Below are 21,778 nucleotides of genomic sequence, written 5' to 3' on the forward strand. Positions count from 1 at the left end.
GTTCCAGAGGCTGGCATAATTAATTTCTTTTTTCACAGTAAGGATGAACTCTAGCAATAGCAAGGATGTGTTTTTCAAACATAAAAAAAAAAAAATATATGAAAAGAAGCAGACTATACAGAGTCTTTTGGAAGCAATCAGCTAAGGGTAATAAGGTGCAACTTGATTTCAATACAAAAACTTTCTGATTTTAAAATAATTGTTACGGAACAATTTGGTAAGTGTATAATTTTTGGCATACTTTTATCCTTGTTTACTTGCACAGCATTTTATAGCAAGAGTGACAACTGCATTACATTTGTATTAAAACAGAGGAAAGATTAATACTTTTCATTATAGTTGAGCCAAAACTATCTTAAAACGCTAAGATAATAAGAGAAGCAGATTACACTGTTGACATCTGGATTGCCCTATAGGACATCAAATCTATTCCTGAAAACATCTCATAGGGAGACTTCAGGAGACCAAATTCTCATAGAAAGAATGCTTATTAAAAATAAAGGGCAAATATGCTAACTTCAGCTTTGTTCATTATCAACATAGTATTTTAGGAATCAGAGCTCCATAGTGGAGCTATGGAAAAGTAGTCTACTCTCATTTCTCTCTTATTCTGTCATTCATTTTCAAGAAGTAATTTCAAAATCAGTCAGACAAGGTTAAGGACAGAAATCAGCTGATCAAAAATATAAAATAAAAATTAAGATTGATGCGATGTAAAAAGATATGCATGCACTCTAGACACACTTAATGACCAAGCATCTGTTACAGTCTGAAGCAGAGGGCTATTCCTAAGACTCTTCACAGAGAAAAGATTGAGATAAATGTGTGGAGACTTTTTAAAACCTGTCTTATTTAATTATGCTTTATTTCAGCTGGTAAGAAAAAATTGTAATTTGTTGATGAGACAACGTTCATTGTGCTCTAATCAGTGCTCATGAGGAAATGAAAAAATTGGAGATATCAGATGCTTTGGCAGCTGGAAGCAGCACAAGGACTTGACTTAGAAGATGTAGAAAAGCATAATTCCAAAGGGAGGATAAGGTAGGAAGTCCTAACATAAAAAATGTTTTACAAGTAATGGGAAATAAACCCTTTAAAATGACAGCCCGTGATTCAAAATTAGCAGTTATGGCAGTGAGCACAGTTTAATGTATATTTGCACAATATTTACTGATACTTCAGACAGCTCAGTGTGAGAAGCACAAGAGCTCAGTAGTAGACAATTTTATCCAGAATAGGTTATCTGCTTCACATCTGATCTATAAAAGTGAAGCACCTTACTGAGGCAGCTGTATCTCTGCCAGTTATGAAGATAGGTCACTTAAGAGTAAATTTAAGAGACAGACAGATATGTCCACAGCAAGAAAAGACCTTACTACACAGAGAAATCTATCTGTGTTCAGGGAGTAACTTGAAATCTGGTAAATTAGGCATAAAATTATTTGATAAAAATATTTAAGGCATTTAGTCTCCAATCTGTGTTGCCAGAAAAGATACAAAAAGACATGGATGTTTAAAATTATGCATGAGGCTCGAAAATACAATATAATCATAAGAAAATCCAGCTGAAGATCATTTTTGAAAGTAATTTATAAGAAGACCTATGTAAATGAAACACATTAAACATTTTTGGAAGCATAAAATGGGTTTTCTTCACCCTGTCTACACAGAAAGGGAAGAATCCTTCAGTAACCAACATATTAGATTTTGCAGGCCAAAAATAGGAAGTATTTTTTCTTGTATGCAGACTGATGGAAAGGAAGGGATAATATGAGTCTATGAAGATGATACACAATACTGTAAGAAAACAGCATGCTGCTTAGAAATGGAACAATAGTTTGCAGTAACAGACAGAAATAAAAAGAAATTCCACTAATTGAGATTTTTGATCAGAAAATGTTGTGTAATTGACAGAAATCCAAAACACAGTTGGTGGGCTTTACTGAGGTCTTAGTTTTCCTTCTAATTGTATCTAAATTGTGAATTTGACTGGTATTCTAAATCAAAGAAGCTGGCAAAGGCAGAGGCATGAAAGTATGGTATTGGAATGCAACAGGATTTTAGATGACAGAAGACACTGCTAGCAGGCATAAAAAGGTCTATACAATGCTATCTAGCCCCAGAAAGATCCATTACTGTTTCCACAAAAGGAAAAAATACTATATTAATTTCTCAGTTCACAGAAAATTAATAGGCTTAGTGCCAAGCAGACTGGGTTTATATATCAGTCATCAGTCTGTACAACAAAGTAAGGAACTTCCAGAGACTAACCACGCTAACTACTGATATTCAACAACAGCAGTAAACAAGATTAAGAGGTTCTTGTATCTATGTAGAAAGTACAGTCAAAGGATGACAATTAAAGAAAACACTGTGTACAACACATATAGGTTCATCCCACCCACAATGCAAAATCTGTTCAAAAGTAGAATCATCTTTTGTGGGGGGGAACTACAAGAGGGAAATTAAATAGGAAAGCCCTCCAGCTAACACATAAATCTTTCCTAGCTTGTCTTGTTGAGTGGGCAAATTTTACTGTTCTTTTTATATGGTTTTCTTATTGGAAGGAAAATGCAATGCTCTTGCAAATTAAGAAAAGGACTGATATAGGTTTATGTCTTATTTCCCTTTCTGTGGAAGTATTTTCAGCAATTCATTCTTAAAGATTCTTGAACCTTTTACTGCTCCAGGTGGTAAAATAGAATGGTGCTTTCCATTTTCAATGTACCAAGCTCTTACATGCCGACATTGTTTGGAAGACGTGGTGAAACAATAACATCACAAAATGTTTGACACCAAAATAGGAGGCTTCAATTTTAAAATAAATATTCTATACTGAACACTCTGATGAGCTGTAATTACAAAACATTATATCATAAAAGACATACTAAGCACTGCTCCAAACAAAGGGACACCTTATTATGAAACACAAAGTAATTATTATGAAACACTAGTAGTTAAACATCCATTTTGGAAGGATTGTTATGGAATAGAAATCTTAGTAAGAAACACTGGGTAGACCTATTAAACTAGAGGCATGCAGTCCAGGAGTTTCACAACACCAGGACTAAAAAATACATCAGTTGTTCAATGCCTAACCAATAACCTGTACTGAAAACACATACCATACTGCTAAGTCCTCTTCACTTCCACGCTTTAAAGTATCTCTCTTTACATGACAGATACAATTTTTGTATTGTATTTGCAAACAGGTCTTTAACTTAAAAATAATGTTCTTCTTTCTTTCTGCTTAGTATTCAGCAGGAAATTCAACTTTTAATTTAACCTGTTTCCTTTTACGAGCAATAGTGTTAGAAAATGCTATCACATACTATTAAGTCATTCTGCATTATGAATAAAATCTGTAGATTGTCTTACATAACCCTACATCTTTTATTTCTAAATGTGCTATCAATATTTGATTCTACCAGTTAAGAAATATTTAAAGCCTCTAGATATGAAAGTTGGTATAAATTTATGTGTAAAAAAGATATTTTATAAAATTCTACAAAAGCAAATTTCTCTGGTCAATATGAAGCATATTCCGTATTGCTTTACAATGAAGATAATGCTTCCAATTACACAAGGAATTTATGGTGTTCTTCACAAAAACAGACAAGTGAAAAAAAAATCAGCATTATTGCTCTATTAGCTGGTGTTTCTATGTAAAAAAAAATATTCCTTCCTGTTCAACTAGTGAGCTCAAGTGCCCAAATAGCTTAATTTAAAAAAAAAAAAAAAAAAAAAAGATAAAGAAAATCTATCTTTCCTAAAATACATGTCAAGGCACATTTTCAAAGCATGAGTAGGAACTCAGCCATACAAGTCCTACTAACATTAGTGGGAGTTACCCATCCAAAGCACTGTGCATCAAGCTTGAAATGTCTTTCAGTGATAACAGTAGGGTTAAAACTTTTGGACATATGCATAAATATTTTACATGAGGCATTTCACAAGGTAACAGTTGTGACTTATTCTCAGCTCTGCTTTCAGAGGTATCTGTATGGCAGGAATACCTCAGAAATCATTGTACTCACTGATTATATAGTCCACTGAAATATAGGGGTCTTTTGAGAAACTTTCAACATAACTCTGGCTCTTTAAAGCAGACTTTTCAAAAAGGTACAAAAAAGTAAAGTCTTTCATTACAAAAATATGTTTCAGTGTTATCTATATTACTTCAATACGGCATGTACTTCATCTACAGGTGCTAAATTACTTTTAAAATGGTGTCTAAAAATATTGTTTCTCCCCAATATAGGAATAATACAACTCCTGCAAAATGAAACAGAGAGTATCAAAGAGAGATGGGGGATCCTGATACTAAATACAGCACAATAGAAAAAGAAATATAGGAAGATTCTACTGTGAACCACAGCATGAAATCACAGAAATCTCAAGACTAAAGTGAGATTTCATTATCAACTCAAACAAAAAGATACCATCTTATTAAAGAGCTAAAAGCCAATATAGTTTATATACATTTGATTAAAAAAACTTGCAAGTGACTACAAGGGGAAAAGAGATTACATACACTCTTCTGAGTTTTTTTCTTTTGTTGTCATGACAAAAGCCAGAGTTACATGTAAGTCTGCATTTATGTGAACATATGAACTCAGCCCTAATGAGTTAAGAAGGAGAAGGTAAAAATACTGGGATGTTTTTACAAAAGATGTTTTTCTGCCCATTTGGGTTGAAAAGAACAGACAAAAAATAAGCCCTATATATATCAAATCAATTTATAATTCAACAATTGATGTATTGAGGTCCTTATTTCCAAAAGCTCAACTAGGCTTCCAAAAACATTCCACTCAGAGATTTTAAATTCTGTGAAGTTCTCAGAGATTTCAACTAGCACAAAAATTGAAAATAAATATTGTTGCCCTACTTCAGAGATACTAATCTACACAAACAAGTAGAGGCACAGTTTGGACATCTAGAATTAGTGTGGGCAGCTAAGTACTCAAATTGAGATTGAGCATCACGGCATAAAAACAAATCAGGGTGACAAAATAAAACATGCAAACCCTGTGTTTCTGAATGCAGACTTATTGGGAAAACCTATTCTAAAAACTTTGTAGTGTCTATATTTTCAAATAAAATAAGAAATCTAACCAGCCTAGTTGGGGGAAAAGTCCAGTAACAAACTGGAGACTTAGTATGGCAGTGGAGAATATTAATAGTGAGAACCCTCATCATTATTCTTCTGTAAATCATGAAGCTTAAACATAAGAGTATGAAAGTAAGAAAAGTTTTGTGACTTTTGACAATTATTAGTAAGGAAAAAATGGTAACAATTGCCAAAAAAATCACAAAAGTTGACATGTTACCTGGCTATGACAAAGAGCACACAACTGACACCCAAGTAAGCCAGCAGAATATACATCCAGATATCAGGGGAGAGAGGATTCAGGAAGGAGAAGACGCCCGGGTTTGTACCATTGGGCTTGCGGTACAAAATACTTATTCCAAGAGTCATAAAGGGCTTGGAAAAGTCGATGACCTTCTCACGAACATAGGTAATTGCCAATGGTGCAACTGCAAGGTCAGCTTTCTGTTAACAGAAATACAAAAAGAGAAAAAGGCCATAAGTCAGAAGAAACAGGCTGAAGCAGACAATCAGATTATGCAAAACACAAACTCTGTATGGAGGATGTTTGTTCTTGTACTGGTTTGCCTGAAATTTAAAACTCTCTTCTCCCTACAACAGATTTATTCTACTTCTTCTTTGCTAAACTGACATAGTATTTAGAGAACACTAAAAAGCACTAGTACAGGGATACAAGTGAAGAAAAATATTGTATCTTGCAGAAAACATGAACATCCATTATCACATCTTTTAAAACTTTTTTAATTGCCCATTTCAACACATGTCCTCTCATTGTCACTCCTTCACTGTGTTCTTTAGAAGCAAATATATTTGGGAAGCAGATGTGATTATAGGAATTATAGGAATAATTCATAGATTAATAAATGGTCTACGCTATTCTTTTAATCAAAACTTAATGGAAATTTGAGTGACAAAAAAATCTACAGAATCTACTTCTTAATCTCTTTCAGCTCTTGAAACACTCCTGTGCATGTATGTATGTCCATGTGTGTGTGCATGCACAAAAAAGAAAGAGGAAAGTTCGGCGCGAGAAAGTTTACAGTACAAGACCTAGAAATCTGTACATGAAGAATTCCTTATAAACCATATGAAAATATAGGTATGTAATGACAGAAATGGTTTAGCTACCATGGAATACTGTTACCCAAGTGATATAACCAAGTAACATAGCTGCAAACGATACCATTTTCATAATGCCTGTTGTAAGATAGAGAGCTATGATTCCAAATAAAACAAATTAATACATTTATGTACTTTTGCTCATTTGGTATTGTGTATACTTTATAACACTCAAAATCCCATGCAATGCAGCATTTCAGCGTTACCTTTAATTTTTATTTTCTCACCTTACACAAAGTTCTTCTATGGTCTATTCTTCCTATGACCATTTCTATAATTAGATCTACTGTAGTCAGTTTTAATGTGAAACTCTGTTTGCACTGCTCATTTTATTTGGTATAGGTTTACTGGTCAAAAAATAACATGCACTTAATTTCCATTGGTATTAAGAACTTCTAGATTAATTCCACAGTGGATGACTTTTTATGGCTTGCATATTATTGATGATATTCCAGCTGATGTAGAAAGAAAATGGTAAAGTAAGAAACTAAAACTAATTTGAATTAAAATTATAGGCCAACAGGTAGAAGCTTGCATATAACAATTCAAGCTATTCGTTTGTGAGGAAAGTAGCAAACCTAAACCTAAGAGTCTGAAGGCAACTGGTTAGAAGATGTCAGAAGAGGTAGCTTCCAGATAAGATAAATTAAATCTTTTGGAAAGCTATTGGTAGATTGCTCTTATTATGTTAACTGAACGTTAATGAATAAAAAATATTTTATTTTAATAAATACTATAGAAAATCCAAACCTTGGTCATTAGATGGAAACAAAACCATATACAAATGAATATAGGTTGTAACTATCTCTAGTGGAACTAAGTTGCAGTTGAAATTAGAAAAATAACCAATCAAGAAATTACATGTCTCATATGACAGAATAGAACAGATATCCCAAACTGAGAGGACAGATATGAAATTTATGTACATAACCTGACATCTCAAGATTCTCTCCAGAGCTGATTAACTCTGTTTCAATATACTTGAACTAGAATATCACCATAAGAAAAATTAGGCACCTAACAAAAAACCAAAAACAAAACAACAACAACAACAAAAAAAACCAAAACCTAAAACAAACAAATCCAGAGACTTTAATAACTGAGGAAATTATTAACTTTAAAATGTAATATTACCACATACAACTTTTGTTAATATCTTTTATCTCCAAAATACTCAATTCTCCTGGCAATTCTTTCATTCTGAAAAGAGCACTATCTGTAAGTATGAGAAAGTAGAGGTCAAGTTTCCAGAAGTGCAGTACTGGTTTCTCCTACACTCAGTTGTAATGAAGATATACAAGGAAGAGAATCCTCTTTAGTTTACTTCTAGGGACAAATAGGGGAGGAATGGTGTAAAAAAGTATTTTATCAGTCAACATTTAACAACATTAATAAATTAGTATGTCCTAAAATGGGTTTTTGATAAGTTCCATTACAAAGAATATTTGTCTCACTCGGCAGTGATCAATGATTCCAGTTTTATAATGAATGTATGTATGTTTCTATTCTTTAAATGAATAAAAATATATAACCATCTGAAAATACTATCCATAATAACACTCTTTCTTGAGATGAAAGAATTTTTTATGACAGCATCAAGGATTAGTGAGGTAAGTAATCTAGTTGCTACAAAGAAAAATTCTACACCGACTAAACGTTACAATAGTGATTAGAAACTGTCTTACAAGGACATTCCAACACAAGGCACTGAGCAAAATGGAGGACTTACACAGCCTACTGTACTATGTGCTAGAGGACTGCAGATAATAAGGTGTAGTTGTGCATCCTCTCCCTTCCTGCCCCACATCACCCCTTGGAACTCATGAGCTCCTGACCAACCTGGACCAAACTGGCTGAGCAGTGAACCAAGCAACACCCCATGGATCATAACAGTAAGGCAGTAAAGCACCCCTTGAATGTACCAGAAGTACATCCATGATACAGGTAGGAACAACCCTGACCATAAAACCCACCTGACCAAGGTGGGGACAAAGGTTAAGTCAGCACGCATGTATAAAGCTTCCCCCTCTTGCTACCATGTGCAGTAGTAGGATGCTCATTCACCAACTCAAGGTATTTCTGGTTTATTTCAGAAGTACCTAAGGCAGGTTAAAGTCATCCTCCTTTGCTTCTTCACTTACATTTTACTTCCAAGCAGCTTGTTCACTAACTATTTTACATGAAGTAGTATTCAAAGGAAGAAAAGGAAGGATGTTTTTTTCATTTTTACAGGGCTGAAATTTGGTACATAACCTCTAAGAAGAGAGATTTTAAAATTATACTGAATTCAATCTATGCTTGCAGCTACAAATAACTCCAGCAAGAAACCTGCACATTAATGTTGAGTAGCATATGGCCATAGCATAGACAGAAAGTCGGTATTTGCAGAAACTGGTACTTTTTCTGTGAAAATTAACTCTATAAAACCCAGAGAAACAATCACAATAATTTGGGAGAAATAGAATTTTGAAAGGATTTCGTAGCTTCTACTAATAACATCAGGTAAAGGAAAAACAAACACAGATTGAAATTTTGTTTGCTGATAATTTTCTGAAAGCTCTTGTCTCACCTATTTTGTTCAAAAGAATGAAAAATTTTAACACAATCTAGACACAGAAACAATAAAATGGCTAATAGCTATTTTTAATTAGGCTAAAATTACACAAATTATTATTAAAATTATTCTACCATAATTATTGAGTTTTTTAGCCAATGTAAATGAAGTCTTCTGGTAAGAATTCTACTCTTAACATTTTTCATTGATTTAGCAACCATTAATGTTTATACTAAAAATGCAAAGAGAATCATGAACTATTAATTTTCAGTTGTTTGTTCTGTCAATCAGCACAATCATATTGTAATTGTATAATACACATAAACTACGCATACTCTGAAAAGACATTTAAATAATTTTACTTCTCTACAGGTAGTAATACACTTCTTGCCTATAACTATTCTTGAAAATAAAGGAACTTACCTTTTTTTAAAGAAAACCTTTATAAAGCTTTTGTTTAATCCACTATGTTTTATCAGCCTAAGACCGTAAGTCAATATGTAAACTTCTTCAGTCACCCCAAATTTTTGAGGCTGTTAACCTGAGTTGAATTTCAATAACATTCCTTTTGGAGAAAATGCATCCTCAAGATAAAAGAGGAAGGCTAAAGCACAGCTTCAATTCTTTAATCCTGTCTAACACTCTTAATGCGCAGAGATCTTATGCATTATTCCTGTTCACTGAAGTGCATTTCCCTGCCACTGCTTTGAAAAGATAAGATCTGTAATTTGCTTTTAAGTTTACAGTCTATCCTAAACTGTCTTGTTCATGCTGCTACATTATAGAAAATTTCATACCCCACAAGAAATTTTTGGGCTTGTCACAAGATCTTCATTTCCTTTGAAACCACTAGGAACTTATTATGCCTTTATTGCTGCTTTTATTTTAACTAGCCACTTACATTACTTTGACAGAGCTTGTTTCTCTACTTCCTTTCACAGGATCATAGTACAATTCAAGTGGGGAGAGATCAGGAGGTTTCTAGTGCAATTTTCTATTCAAAGCATCTACCTGGATGAGAACCAGTTTGCTCTGCACTTTACCCAGCCAGTGTTGAAATCCTCCAAGGTGACTACATGATATTTCTGGATAAGCCAGTCCACTGCTTGTCTATCCACACAGTGAAAAGGTTTCTACAGACAAGCAGTGGAGTAGACTGCTTAGAGACGCTATGCGATTTCCATCCTTGGAGGTTTTCAGTTTGTACTTGTTGCCTTTTGCCTTCCTGCCAGGCTCCTCTGTTTAAAGCCCAGATGAAGCTTCTTGATAACCTCCTCACAGGTCCTGGACACCTGCTACTAGAAATTATTACCTTTACCAAATGTGAATAACATGCCATAAAGTAAAAAAAAAAAAAAAAATCCAGATTTGATAGCTGAATTTAAATGTCATAACTTATTTGTGGGACTCCAATTGGTATCATTTAAGTTTAATTTCTAACTATATCCCATATAGAGGGAACAGTAGCAGTTGTTACTTTATTAACATAATAAAGTACTTTTACATAAAAAAGTGATATATGATGACAGCTACAATAGATACTGGCTCACCTAACATGTATATTTGAAACTGTTGAAACTGTTGAAATGCTTCTCAATATCTGTTCAGCAACAAAAAGTCACTGGAAGACAAGTGGTTTACACAGATTCATTTAATTGACTAATATTACACAGTGCATTCCCTTAGACCCTCTTGTGTCAGCATGGTTAATTCTTTTCTTGGCAAAGTGTTGAACAGCAGTGGTAATTAATCTTTTTTTCATGTGCTCTCCCTTTAGAGAGGATCCTGATCTAGAAATCAACAAGATCATTTACTTAGAGATAGATATTTTTTTAAAGGCAAAAGATTTTTCTTAAAGGCAAAAGGTTTTGTAGAGGAAATTTGCATTCTGTCCACTACCTTACAAACAATTTTTTTACATGAATTCAACTAAACAAAAATGGAATGTATAGAATGCATGGAATCTTTCTTTCAGTGGTTTTTTAATTGGATAATGCATATATTTTGATCAACGCAGCATTGTCTAGAACTGACTTTTGGTATTGTTTTCTGTTTGCTCCTTTGTTATTACATGAATGTTTAATCAAGGGAAAACGATAGTACTAAACCAGTGGGAACTCTCTAATTAGTTAATTTACATGATTTCCTCTTATTCAGGGTTATGCTAGTCAATTCTCATTTGTCCATGCCAGTATAGATAAGATTTAATAGCTGAATAGATGCAATATGAGTGCTCATTAAAAACAGATATAGTTTCTATCTCTCGATTTGTAATACACTTTGACCCAAGCATTTTGCACCAACTTCAGCCTAATCAACAGGTAAGTAAGTTGTATGTAAAAAGACTAGAGACATTAGACCATGAAATTAATTGTAGCAGGAAGATGGGTGACTATTCATTCCAACAATAAAAAAACTTCTTATCACTTCATTACAGGAATTTTGTGCAAAGGTTTCTTCTAATTGTTAGAAGAGTGGGATTCATATATCCCCAGAAAGAGGAAATCGTCAAAGACATGTACAAGACTGTGTGATACTGTGGCTCAGAATTCAGAAAATTTTTTTCTTAATTTTTCATTAAGAAAAAAAAATGAAATGAGAGTAGTAACATTAAAATGTTTCAATTCTTCTTTCCAGCTTCACATACTCTTTCTAACATCGTATTTTTGTACTAGAGATGTTTACCAAACATTAACGTTATTAGACACCATACTGAAGCACACCTTCTTGAAATAAAGTGCAGAGATAATATTGATTCCTTTTTTGTAGCTAATGTTTTTATTTTTATACTTTTCAGATTTACTGCAACTTTCTGGAAGTGTTGGACTTTTTTCCAGTTACCAACCAGTTGTCACCTAGAATTTCAGTTACCACACCCGGACAAAAAAAAATCCTACATCTTTTAATTTTGACATACTTTCTGTTCTCAAATAGATGGGGTTCTATCAAATTGTTTCAGTGAACTCATTTCATCACACAATAAAGTTTGACTTGTGTCAAATTCGACTTAATCCCATTTTTCTGTATTACTTTGTCATCTGTAATTTTTTACAATGGAATCAAAATGATTAATAACATTTTTGCATATCATTTGGATGGAAGTAGACCACTGCAGGATATGCCACCTCTTATTGATTTACAATACTCAATTAACATTTTTTTTAAATCTATAATTTCATCAGCTTCATTAATTAATGGAGTAAAACTTATTAATATGGGCAAAATCAGCCTCCTGTGCACTCATCCTCCCACCTGCATTTTCATGCAGGCATCACAATGCACAGTCTGGAATTCTCAATCATTAGAACCCAGGGTATGAAACCTAACTAAAATTGGTCATTATTATAAACAATAATAAAAAAGGTCCTTTTAGAAAAGTCTATCAAATATCAAATAAAAAAACAGAAGTGGTTTTATATTGTGTATATTCTCAAAACTTTATATCATGCAATGTTTTTCATTCCCCATAATTATTAAAAAATGACTACTATGGTAAAGATTATATTTCAAAAATATTGTTACAAATCTAAAGAAGAAAAATGTTAGTATTGTTTTGCACTAGATCCCAATGTTCTGCAAAGAGTATATTTAAGCTAGGTTATTTGAAAAACTTGTTACATTTATTTAAATTTGACTAAAGCTTATCCAAGCCCTAGGCATTATTTAACTACCAAAGATACCAGGACAAACTTATTAACAGTCAGCTTTAATGAAAATAAAATGTGAGTGTTAAGGATGAAATCTGTGGTGACTAAGTTACAATGTTTCTAATATTTGTAAGATTAAATCTATGAAACACTTTAAAATGTCATTACTGTTATAATGTATTCGTTATTTAAGTGAAGTTTTGCTTCATTCTAGAATACAAGGGTGAACAGAGGAGTACAAATACTTAATGAATGAGAACACACAATGTAACAAGAAAAAAAAATGATCAGCAACACAGGCAGAAGTGGACAAATTGCAGTCCAGCTACTGCCCAGATAGAAAGCGGATGGAGAGTTCAGTAACATTAGCTATGTTACTAGAACCTCATGAAGTTCAACAAGGTCAAGTGAGAGGTGCTGCATCATGTCAGGGCAATGCCAAGCACCAATACAGACTGGGCAGAGAATGGGTCATGATGGCCCTGATGAGAAGTGCTTTGGAGGTGTTTGTGGACCAAAAGCTCAATACGACATGTGCTTGAAGGTAACCCATAAAGCCAACAGTATCCTGAGCTGCATCTGTAGGAGTGACCAGCAGGAGAAGGAGGTGAATGACCCTAAGATGAAGGAGGGTCGGTGAGGATTAGATATTAGGAAGAAATTCTTTACTATGAGGGTGGTGAGGCACTGGAACAAGCTGCTCAGAGAAGCTGTGGACTCTCCATCCATGGAGGTGTTCTAGGTTAGGCTGCATGCAGCACTGAGAAATCTGGTCTAGTGCAAGGTTCCCTGCCATTGGCAGAGGGTTTGGAACCTGATGATCTTTAAGGATTCTTTCCAGCCTAAATCTTCCACAATTACTTGGTCTTTACTGAGTTATTGCATTGGTAATCCTTGATGTCTACTCAGCTCTTGATGAGACAAGTGGACAGGTGGATGGAAAGTACAAGAGAAACAGGGATATAGTGGAATGAATACAGCAAAGAGCTATGGAGATTACTAAAATGTTGTAGTACCTGCCATGTGAGAACAGACTTGAGAGAACTGTGACCATTCAGCTTGGATAAGGCACAGTGAGATCTGCTGAATGAATACAAAAAACTGAAGGGAAAGGGGAAGCAAAGAGGATTGATCCAGAATCTTCTCAGTGGTACCTAGTGAAAGAGCTAATACGAAGAAACTGAAATGCAGGAAAATTGATTTAAAGATATAAATGCCACCTTTTTATTTTAGGAATATTCAAACACTGGAGCAAGTTGCCCAAAGAAGTTATGAACTCTTCGTCTCTAGGAGCAGTCAGAAGTTGATAGAAAATGGCCCTTGGCAGTCTGCTGTAGTTGACCATGTTTTGATCAGGGATTTGGATGAGGTGATATCTAGGGTCAGTTTTCGATCTCAACAATTCTTTAATTCTGTAGTGTAAGTAATTTCTCTTTCCAATTCTTTAAATTCATCTCTGTAACAAAATTGCAGTTTTATTTCTATTCTGGCTGTAAACAAAGTTTGCAACTAGTGAAACTAGGTTTGGCATAGTCTCCTGGTTTCCCAACAATATTACAGTGTTCCCATGTTAAGCCATAAGTAACAGATTAAAAAGACAAAATCCCTTTTACAATTATGAATTCAACTAGAAACTGCTCAAATAGCAAAACTTCTACTACTCCTTCAGAAAAATTCTAATAGCAACAGGATTACTCCAGAAAAGAGCAATGATATGTTTCTGTGGTGGCTTTTCCTAACTGAACTGTCTTTTGTTTGTTATTACACTGTAGCAGTAAGTGTCAATAATAATCTATGTTTTTTCTTTTACATTTTTGAATTATGAAATATTACAATATTTCAGTGGACTTTTTGATGGCCAGAAGGATCACTTTCAACCTAACTTGAAGATCATAAGACATGGGAGTGACAGGGTTGAATGCTGCACATGATATTTGAAATAGCTCAATTATCTTTCTATCTAGAAAAACTAAGTTTAAATACTAATAAAGAAAATTTTTGCCATGAAATTCAAGAGTGACTTCTGATACATTTTTGACAAGACACTTATTTTGGAATAAGTGTAGCATTCTTAACAATACTGATCCACATAACAAAAAAAAAAAAACCCCAAAAATTAGTAAAATACAAATGCTTGAGTAATGATCTATTTTCCATTTTTTCCATCCTATAAATTAATCATCCAGTAACAGATTATCATATACACTTCTAAAGCAGAGAAAGAGTCCTTCAAGTTTAATACTTTTTGTTTTTTGAAACTTGTCTTTATAACCTGACAAGGAAACTTTTAATCATATATGCTACATTATGTGGTTTTTATAAATGAAAAAATATCTCAGAATGTCTTTTTTAATCCAATATCCTGAGTTTAAAAACTCTAACAGGTATGTATACTGCTTCACAGTTTCTTCTGGCATTTTGTGAGTACCTTGCTCCACAGGTTCACATGAAAGTAATGCATACATTCTTTACAAGCACCTATACCCAATCATTGACATGCATATGTATGTGTGTATATGTATTTGTTTCACACTAACCTACTTTCTCAGGAAGAAATTTTACTTATCTTTGGAAGTTGCCACACATTACTGGCTCTCATATTTGGCCCCTCAGAGGTCAGGAAATTGCAAAAAAATTGACTGCACAGATTAATTTCAACATATTGTGACAAAGTAACGTGATTCTACATTCTTCCTAAGGCACATACAATCAGTTTGATTTCATGTATTTTGGACTTATGTAAGGCTGCACCCACACTCTTTTTTTAAACTCTATTTGATATTTGTATAATTTTCTTAAACAACTGAATTACTTTTGAAGCCCTGAGAATAAGAGATCAGACTTGATAATTTCCAGTTCTCCAGACAGTATGGATGACATGTTTTTGTCATCATTCCCAGAGACACATCTCCCACAAGCACATCCTGAAACTCTTTTACCAAAATGGTGCTTCTGTGAAAATTGACATACTCAAGGTTTCCACAGTCTCTCCTCCCTATCTTCCATGAGACATTCACTTTGAGATATGTTGAAATTCTTTGGAGATGAGTAAAAGACAAATTGCAGCAACATTAATAATACCTAAAAAAAGGGTTAAGTCCCAATAGAAATTAACTCTGCTATTACAGTATTCTATTTTTCTCATCTACTTCACCTCAGCATGTATACACATAAAAAAATCCCAATGTTATTTTCTACCATTCTTTACTATCATTACAGCAACAAAAGTAAAAGATCAGATAAAGGTATGAGGATATGAAAAATGTAATGCTTTTATGAATTCAGCCCTAATCCTGGATCCAATCTGTTCCTAGTCATTACTGTAAGCATAGATGATGCTTGAGCTAAAGCATTATTGTTTGGAATTTAATTTGAAAAATCTAATACCACTGCCTTGATTGGCTGTGATTCACTTTGCTGGTAGCAGAGTGGAAGTTAATTACAATTATTCACTGTACAATATTTCTCTGTAATTGAAAACTAATAATTTTATAAATCCAAGTGCATTAGCCAGGGATGACTGTAACACCCTAACTGTAAAAGAACAATACATAGGCTTATTGCAGCTGAGCAAACAAGAAAGCAATATTCACTCACTTTTAGTGTCAAGAAATTTCAAATAAACATCCCTGGAGTACAGATCTCCAGAAAAAATCCACACATCTCAGAGCGCTTAAAGGACCCTGCTGTCAAAGTCCCCTGCCACCTTTGGTGTCAAATTGCTGAAAATGCAGGCAAAAGTTTTCATCCAGTCTCTTTGAGAAACATAGGATATGATCAGCTCAAAAATTCATGATCCTTTAGGAAAAATTGTATAATTTATTATTCTCTATGCCTTAATAAAATATTAGAAATTTTGCTGGGCCTTGTTTTACCAAATGTAGACTCTTTGGAAGCTCCTTGTTCTTTGGAAAACAAATTGTTCACTTAAAACTTTTATTCGAAACTGCATCTTCATCTGTCCCATATTTGAAATCAGTAACAGATTAATAGGGAATTTGTATATGCGCATATATGTTCCTTACTGAATTAATAGTTTTGCAAATATGGTCTAAACTTCTGAATTAGGATTTCTTTGGCATATCAGATTACTTATTTTTTTCCCCCCATTTTCTTGGATTTTTTTTTTTTTTGTGGTTTTATGCATCTCTACCTGAAGTTTACTTTCTGCATAACTTTGGCCGAGTTAGGATCGGTTTGCACATTTTCCATGGAATATTATGTATAACCTTTTTTAGTGACAAAGTAGCATGAAAACTGTCTTCTTATGAGCATAGAGATGAATGTTCAGCTGTTGGTTGGAAATTAAATAGTATTGTCATTTAGAAGACCATCTCTTTGATCTCTTACTTTAAAACAAACAAACAAAACAGGAACAGAAGGTGCATAGTATGGCATATTTGAGTGAATTACATTTATAAATTCAGACATGAAAATATTTGAAGAGAGGTTTTGTGAATCGATGAAGAGATACAGTTTGCTTTAAGTGAAAAACAGGATCTCGAGCAACAGAAGAGATATGACTAGTTACGTGTCAGGGACACACATATGCTTATTCAGCTTGGGACAAATTACTTTGGAAATAAAAGGTCAGAGCACTTGAAGTTGTGGATTAATGAATTAGCAATTAGACTGAAAAGCACTATAAGGACAAGTGATATTTTTCTGGCATATTACAAATTATCATAAGAAATTATCATATTACCCCAGGACATGTTTCACACAGAAATGAAATGCTACTTTAATGAGGAAAGAAAACATGCAAACAATAAAACCTGGAAGCCAATATGAGTATTTTTAACAGCAAAAACACACATGAAAGATATGTTACAGTCACTTAAAAGTTAAAGAGTCATGGATGCTATATCATAACACAATAACTGGAAGACGTTGGAATGCATTTTTAAACATTAAATAACGCAAAACAGTAGCTTTATTGTAAGAGACAGTTGTGCTGGACTTCCAACATAGCTTAATAAATGCAACTAATAATGATTACTGGAAATTCAGAGAAGAGTGTTTCAGCATAGAATAGTAATGCTTAATCTGCAAGGTAAAAAAATAAATACCAAGGATAAATATGCACTAAAAAGAGATGGCTTTCAAATAATTAAACAGGAAATGTGGGAAAGAGATCAATTATAAACAAAACATTCAAAAGCTGAAAACACAGTATAAACAGATAAGGAAAATAAAATGCAAATACAACAGTAGTATTTATTTTATGTTCTTTTATTTTATTTTATAAAGAGAACAGGAAAAACTGAATTGTGACTCATTTTTTAGGAGACTAAGTAAAAATAAAATGCCAAGATACTAGAAAAACAACATGAAAACAGGGTTAATGAAAAATCAGTAGTCATTTAGCTTACCATCTATCTATATTTACCACTGTTGCTGGTTCAAGCAACAATATCTGAACCACAGACTTGCCAAAATACTATGCAGTTATGATCTATTACTCCTCAAAACATCACTTTCCCAAAGCATCAGAGATAAAATGTATTATTTAGCATGAGTGAAATTTTCATCATATGACACCTGAGATGCAGTTGCAGATTCTAGTTCCACTGATAAAATGAGGAAGCCATGAAGCAGATGTGGTGCTTTAAAGAGCACTGATAGTCCACAAATGTCATTGTTGAGTCCATTTAACAATGATGAAAAGAGAAATATTGCTATACCTACCTAACTTCCTTCCTTCCTTCCTTGCCCCAGAGATTCGCTAATCAAGACTTCTGAAATTTGCACTAAGAAAAGAGCCATGGCTAAATTATCTTGCATTGTATTGAAAATCTCAACTGTCAGACCTTTTCCATGAAAATTACAAGGGTAAAGAGGAAAGAGATGTTCTGTAACCTTTCCTTATGAGTCTATATATGGAAGGGTTTCCTGTAAGTATGAAGAAAAGAGGCAGAATCCAAACAACGTGATGAAATGACATTTGAAATGGAACAAAGGAAAAAGAAAAAGGTGGAAGAAAGTAAAATTTCATTGGCTCAAAGAGAAGGGAACCAAACATCTACACAACCAGTTATTAGAAGGTTTTTTGTCACTTGTACATAATAATATAAAGGGTTTGGCTATAGGTGTTCAAGATCATAAGAACCTTAATTTAGAATAAGAGAAAGAAACCAATAGGTTATTGGAGGAAAAATCACTAAAAATATTTAAACCAATTATGCAAATATCTATTATTTTATTAAAAGCTGCTAGTATTTTTTATAAATGTATTTGATATGTATTTATTTTTAAAAATTTATATCGATTTTGAAAAATTCAAAATATACTGAAGTAAAAGCCATTATGTCTAAAGTTAACTCAAACTAAGTAGTTCTTTCTAAATCCTAAACTGTGCAAAATTCTTCCAAGTTGAAAATCCTATTCTTAGAGACAAAGTTCTGATTTTCATATGATCAAAGAGCAATCATGATCTAAAAATTGGACCTTTTCTGTAATTATTTATGAATCATAAAAGACCTGCAAGCCTTGAAGTCTATTTGTAATGTATAAGCTTTGTACTATAAAAGAATCATTCAAAGAACCCCCCCCAAAACGTTATTTTTAATCATGCACGTATATATAATAACAAATTATTTCCCAGTGGATTTTTCATTTATAGCTCTTTAAAGTATAAAACAGTAAATTTCCAGTTTTGGAACACAACTTTAAGACTTTTTTAGGTAATTTTCGATCTGTAAAGCAGGATGTCTAACTTTCTAAAAATAAAATTATATCTTTTCATTCTGTCTGTGCTAGCTATATTGGAATATAACTTACTTGCTTGAACTATACATCTCATGTGATATAATACAGTGACATGATAACTTTTAGCACTTAAGAACAACCTGAAATTCTCCAGAATTTATGATTCAGGTCAAAACTTATTCAATAAATCTGTCCTTTCATGAATTTTTTTAACCAAAGGTAGCAAGTCAGTATAAAGAATACTGTTTTAATGAAGAATTCATCCATAAAGAATGGAGATACTTGGAACCTAGTTTCTGCTCTCTCACATGTGTAACACTCATATCTTGAACTAACCCGAGTGTAAAGTACTCAATGAAAAATTGTGGCAGAGAAATCAGAGCAATTAAATGGAAAAAATAAATTCAAAATTTATTCACAAAGAAATGTATCTGTATTTGCTGCCCTAGGTAATATTTGCCTTATATTTGCAACTCTTGAGATCAGGGTCTTTTTCCCCACAAAAATGCATTGTCAGTTGTCAAAGGGAAGGAATGATTGTACTAATTTTCACTGTCAGTATTTACCACAAATTCAAAATATTGCTATTTATTGCTTGGAGACTGATATAAGAATGCAGATGTGAACTCTAGGTAAAACAGTCAAAGAAAGAAGAAACACAGCCAAACTGTGGGAAAGGAGATTGAAAGCAAACAGAGTCTGATGAAAACACTTCAGTCTCAGTTCATATTATAAAATTTAAATCCTGAGACTGACATGATATGCTGAGCTCAACTCCGATAGCTTTATCATTATTTCATTTAGGCTTTTGAGCCCCAGCAATCATGCAAAGTGACTAAGTACTGATTTAAACAGTTTATTTAAATCTTACATTTTATTTGTTACTTTTAATCTTTACATAAATGATGTATTTCTTTTCTACACATATACCAAAATTATCAATTTCATTTCTTTTGGATTGTGCATATTACATATCACCCCTGCAAACATATATACTTGCAAACAAACATATATACTTGCAAAAATATATACTACAGCATAGTGACCTTTCTCTCTGAACTTAACTGATTGACAGACAAAATAAACAGATTAAAATAATTTCTAAAAACATTTTTCAATAGATGTAAGTACAATGGCAACTTCAAGAAACACCTTTATTCTGTAGTCTATTTTAATTAGAAACTCTAGTTGAAAAATATAGAATCATTCCACCTTTCAAAAATAAAGAAATTTAGTTTATTAAATTACTTTATAGGAAAGAAAACCTTTACAAAAATTTAAAAATATTCTCTGAGAGAAAAGACTTGAAAGCTAATGGAGCATGTGAAGTACTAACCATATAGAAACACCCAGTGAGGTAGTTGTCTATCTTGAGTTCTTCACTAAATCCTTGTGCCTCACTTTTGAGGTCTGAAATGTTGCTTGCTGGTAAAATGTACCAATAACACTCATGTAAATAAAAGGCACAGGTGTATAAATAAATTGCATGTATTCAAATAGGTTATAAAGTAAGAATTGATAAAAACAGAGACATATGTAAAGCAAATATTTTAACAAATGAAAAATTGAGAGAGATTAGTAAAAGTTAAAGTCTGGATTCGGAAGCTGGATTACATCTTCCACGTGTACTTACACATTCGCTAAACTTTTCTGACCCCCAAGTAAAAATAATTTGAATAGAAAATAAATAAATAAAAATAAATTTTAATCTGTGTATAGTTGTATATTATTTATGGGAAAAAGAATACCTTTTTCATTCTATGTTATCAAGAGGAAAGATGGGGAAAGCTACTATTTCACACACTTTACTTCTTCAACTTGTTCAAATGCATTTTATTTTATTTTATTTTAGTGTAAATCTTAAGAGGCCATACTAGCATTTTCTTAAGAATGCTTTAAGGCTAAATAATAAAAGGTGTATAAAAATGTGATTTGTATTTGGTTCTGAATAAATACTTCCACAACATCTACCTTAATCATGGAAAATTGGCTCCAGATGAGGATGTAACCTAACAAGCATCAAATCTAATAGTTGAACGGGCCTATGCACTTATTCATGTGTAAAAATGTACATTTATACAGATGGACAAGGAGTCCAGCTAAATAAGTTTACTTCCTATATGTATGTACTAGGTATAATAAATACACACATTTAAGGATAACATAACTATAATACTCCCACACATTCTTCTTAAAAGTGAAGCCAGGCATAATCAACATCTGTTGCAACACCAATACCAGATTATCATTTACTAGAAAAGGATGAAGAACAACTCTCCTAGTAAATATGAATATTTTGATTAGCACATGTTCTGCCCATCTGCCTAAATCTTAAAGCAAATTAAAACAAGATAAGTAAATATTTTTTCAAGCTATTCATGCAGTTTTTGCCATCATTAAGAGGTTCCACTTGAATTAACTACAGTCTTCTATTTTAAATGACAGTGATGTGCAGAATACGTTTCATCTCAATCTTTTACCTCGTGTCTATAGAGAAAATACCATCAAGCAAGTCATCCAAATAGATGCAGAAAGGAACAATGACATAATTTTTTAATTTATGAAAATATTTCTAAATGAATGAATTCATCTGACATGACCAACCGAGAAAGCACATTTTGAAGAACCTGAAGTAATGCC

General features: G+C 33.0%; 1 protein-coding gene across 4 annotated transcripts in view; it reads right to left on the reverse strand.

Moving 5' to 3' along the window:
- Window positions 1-21,778, reverse strand: part of GRIK2 (glutamate ionotropic receptor kainate type subunit 2) — a 374,579-nt gene that overhangs the window by 135,247 nt on the left and 217,554 nt on the right. For all 4 annotated transcript variants that reach the window (XM_033055340.2, XM_033055338.2, XM_033055339.2 and 1 more), the window contains one exon: window positions 5,331-5,554. In XM_033055340.2, the coding sequence (XP_032911231.1) occupies window positions 5,331-5,554 (224 nt within the window). The remainder of the gene's footprint in view (window positions 1-5,330; window positions 5,555-21,778) is intronic.

The sequence above is a fragment of the Catharus ustulatus genome, chromosome 3, assembly GCF_009819885.2.
Source record: "Catharus ustulatus isolate bCatUst1 chromosome 3, bCatUst1.pri.v2, whole genome shotgun sequence".
Taxonomy (NCBI): domain Eukaryota; kingdom Metazoa; phylum Chordata; class Aves; order Passeriformes; family Turdidae; genus Catharus; species Catharus ustulatus.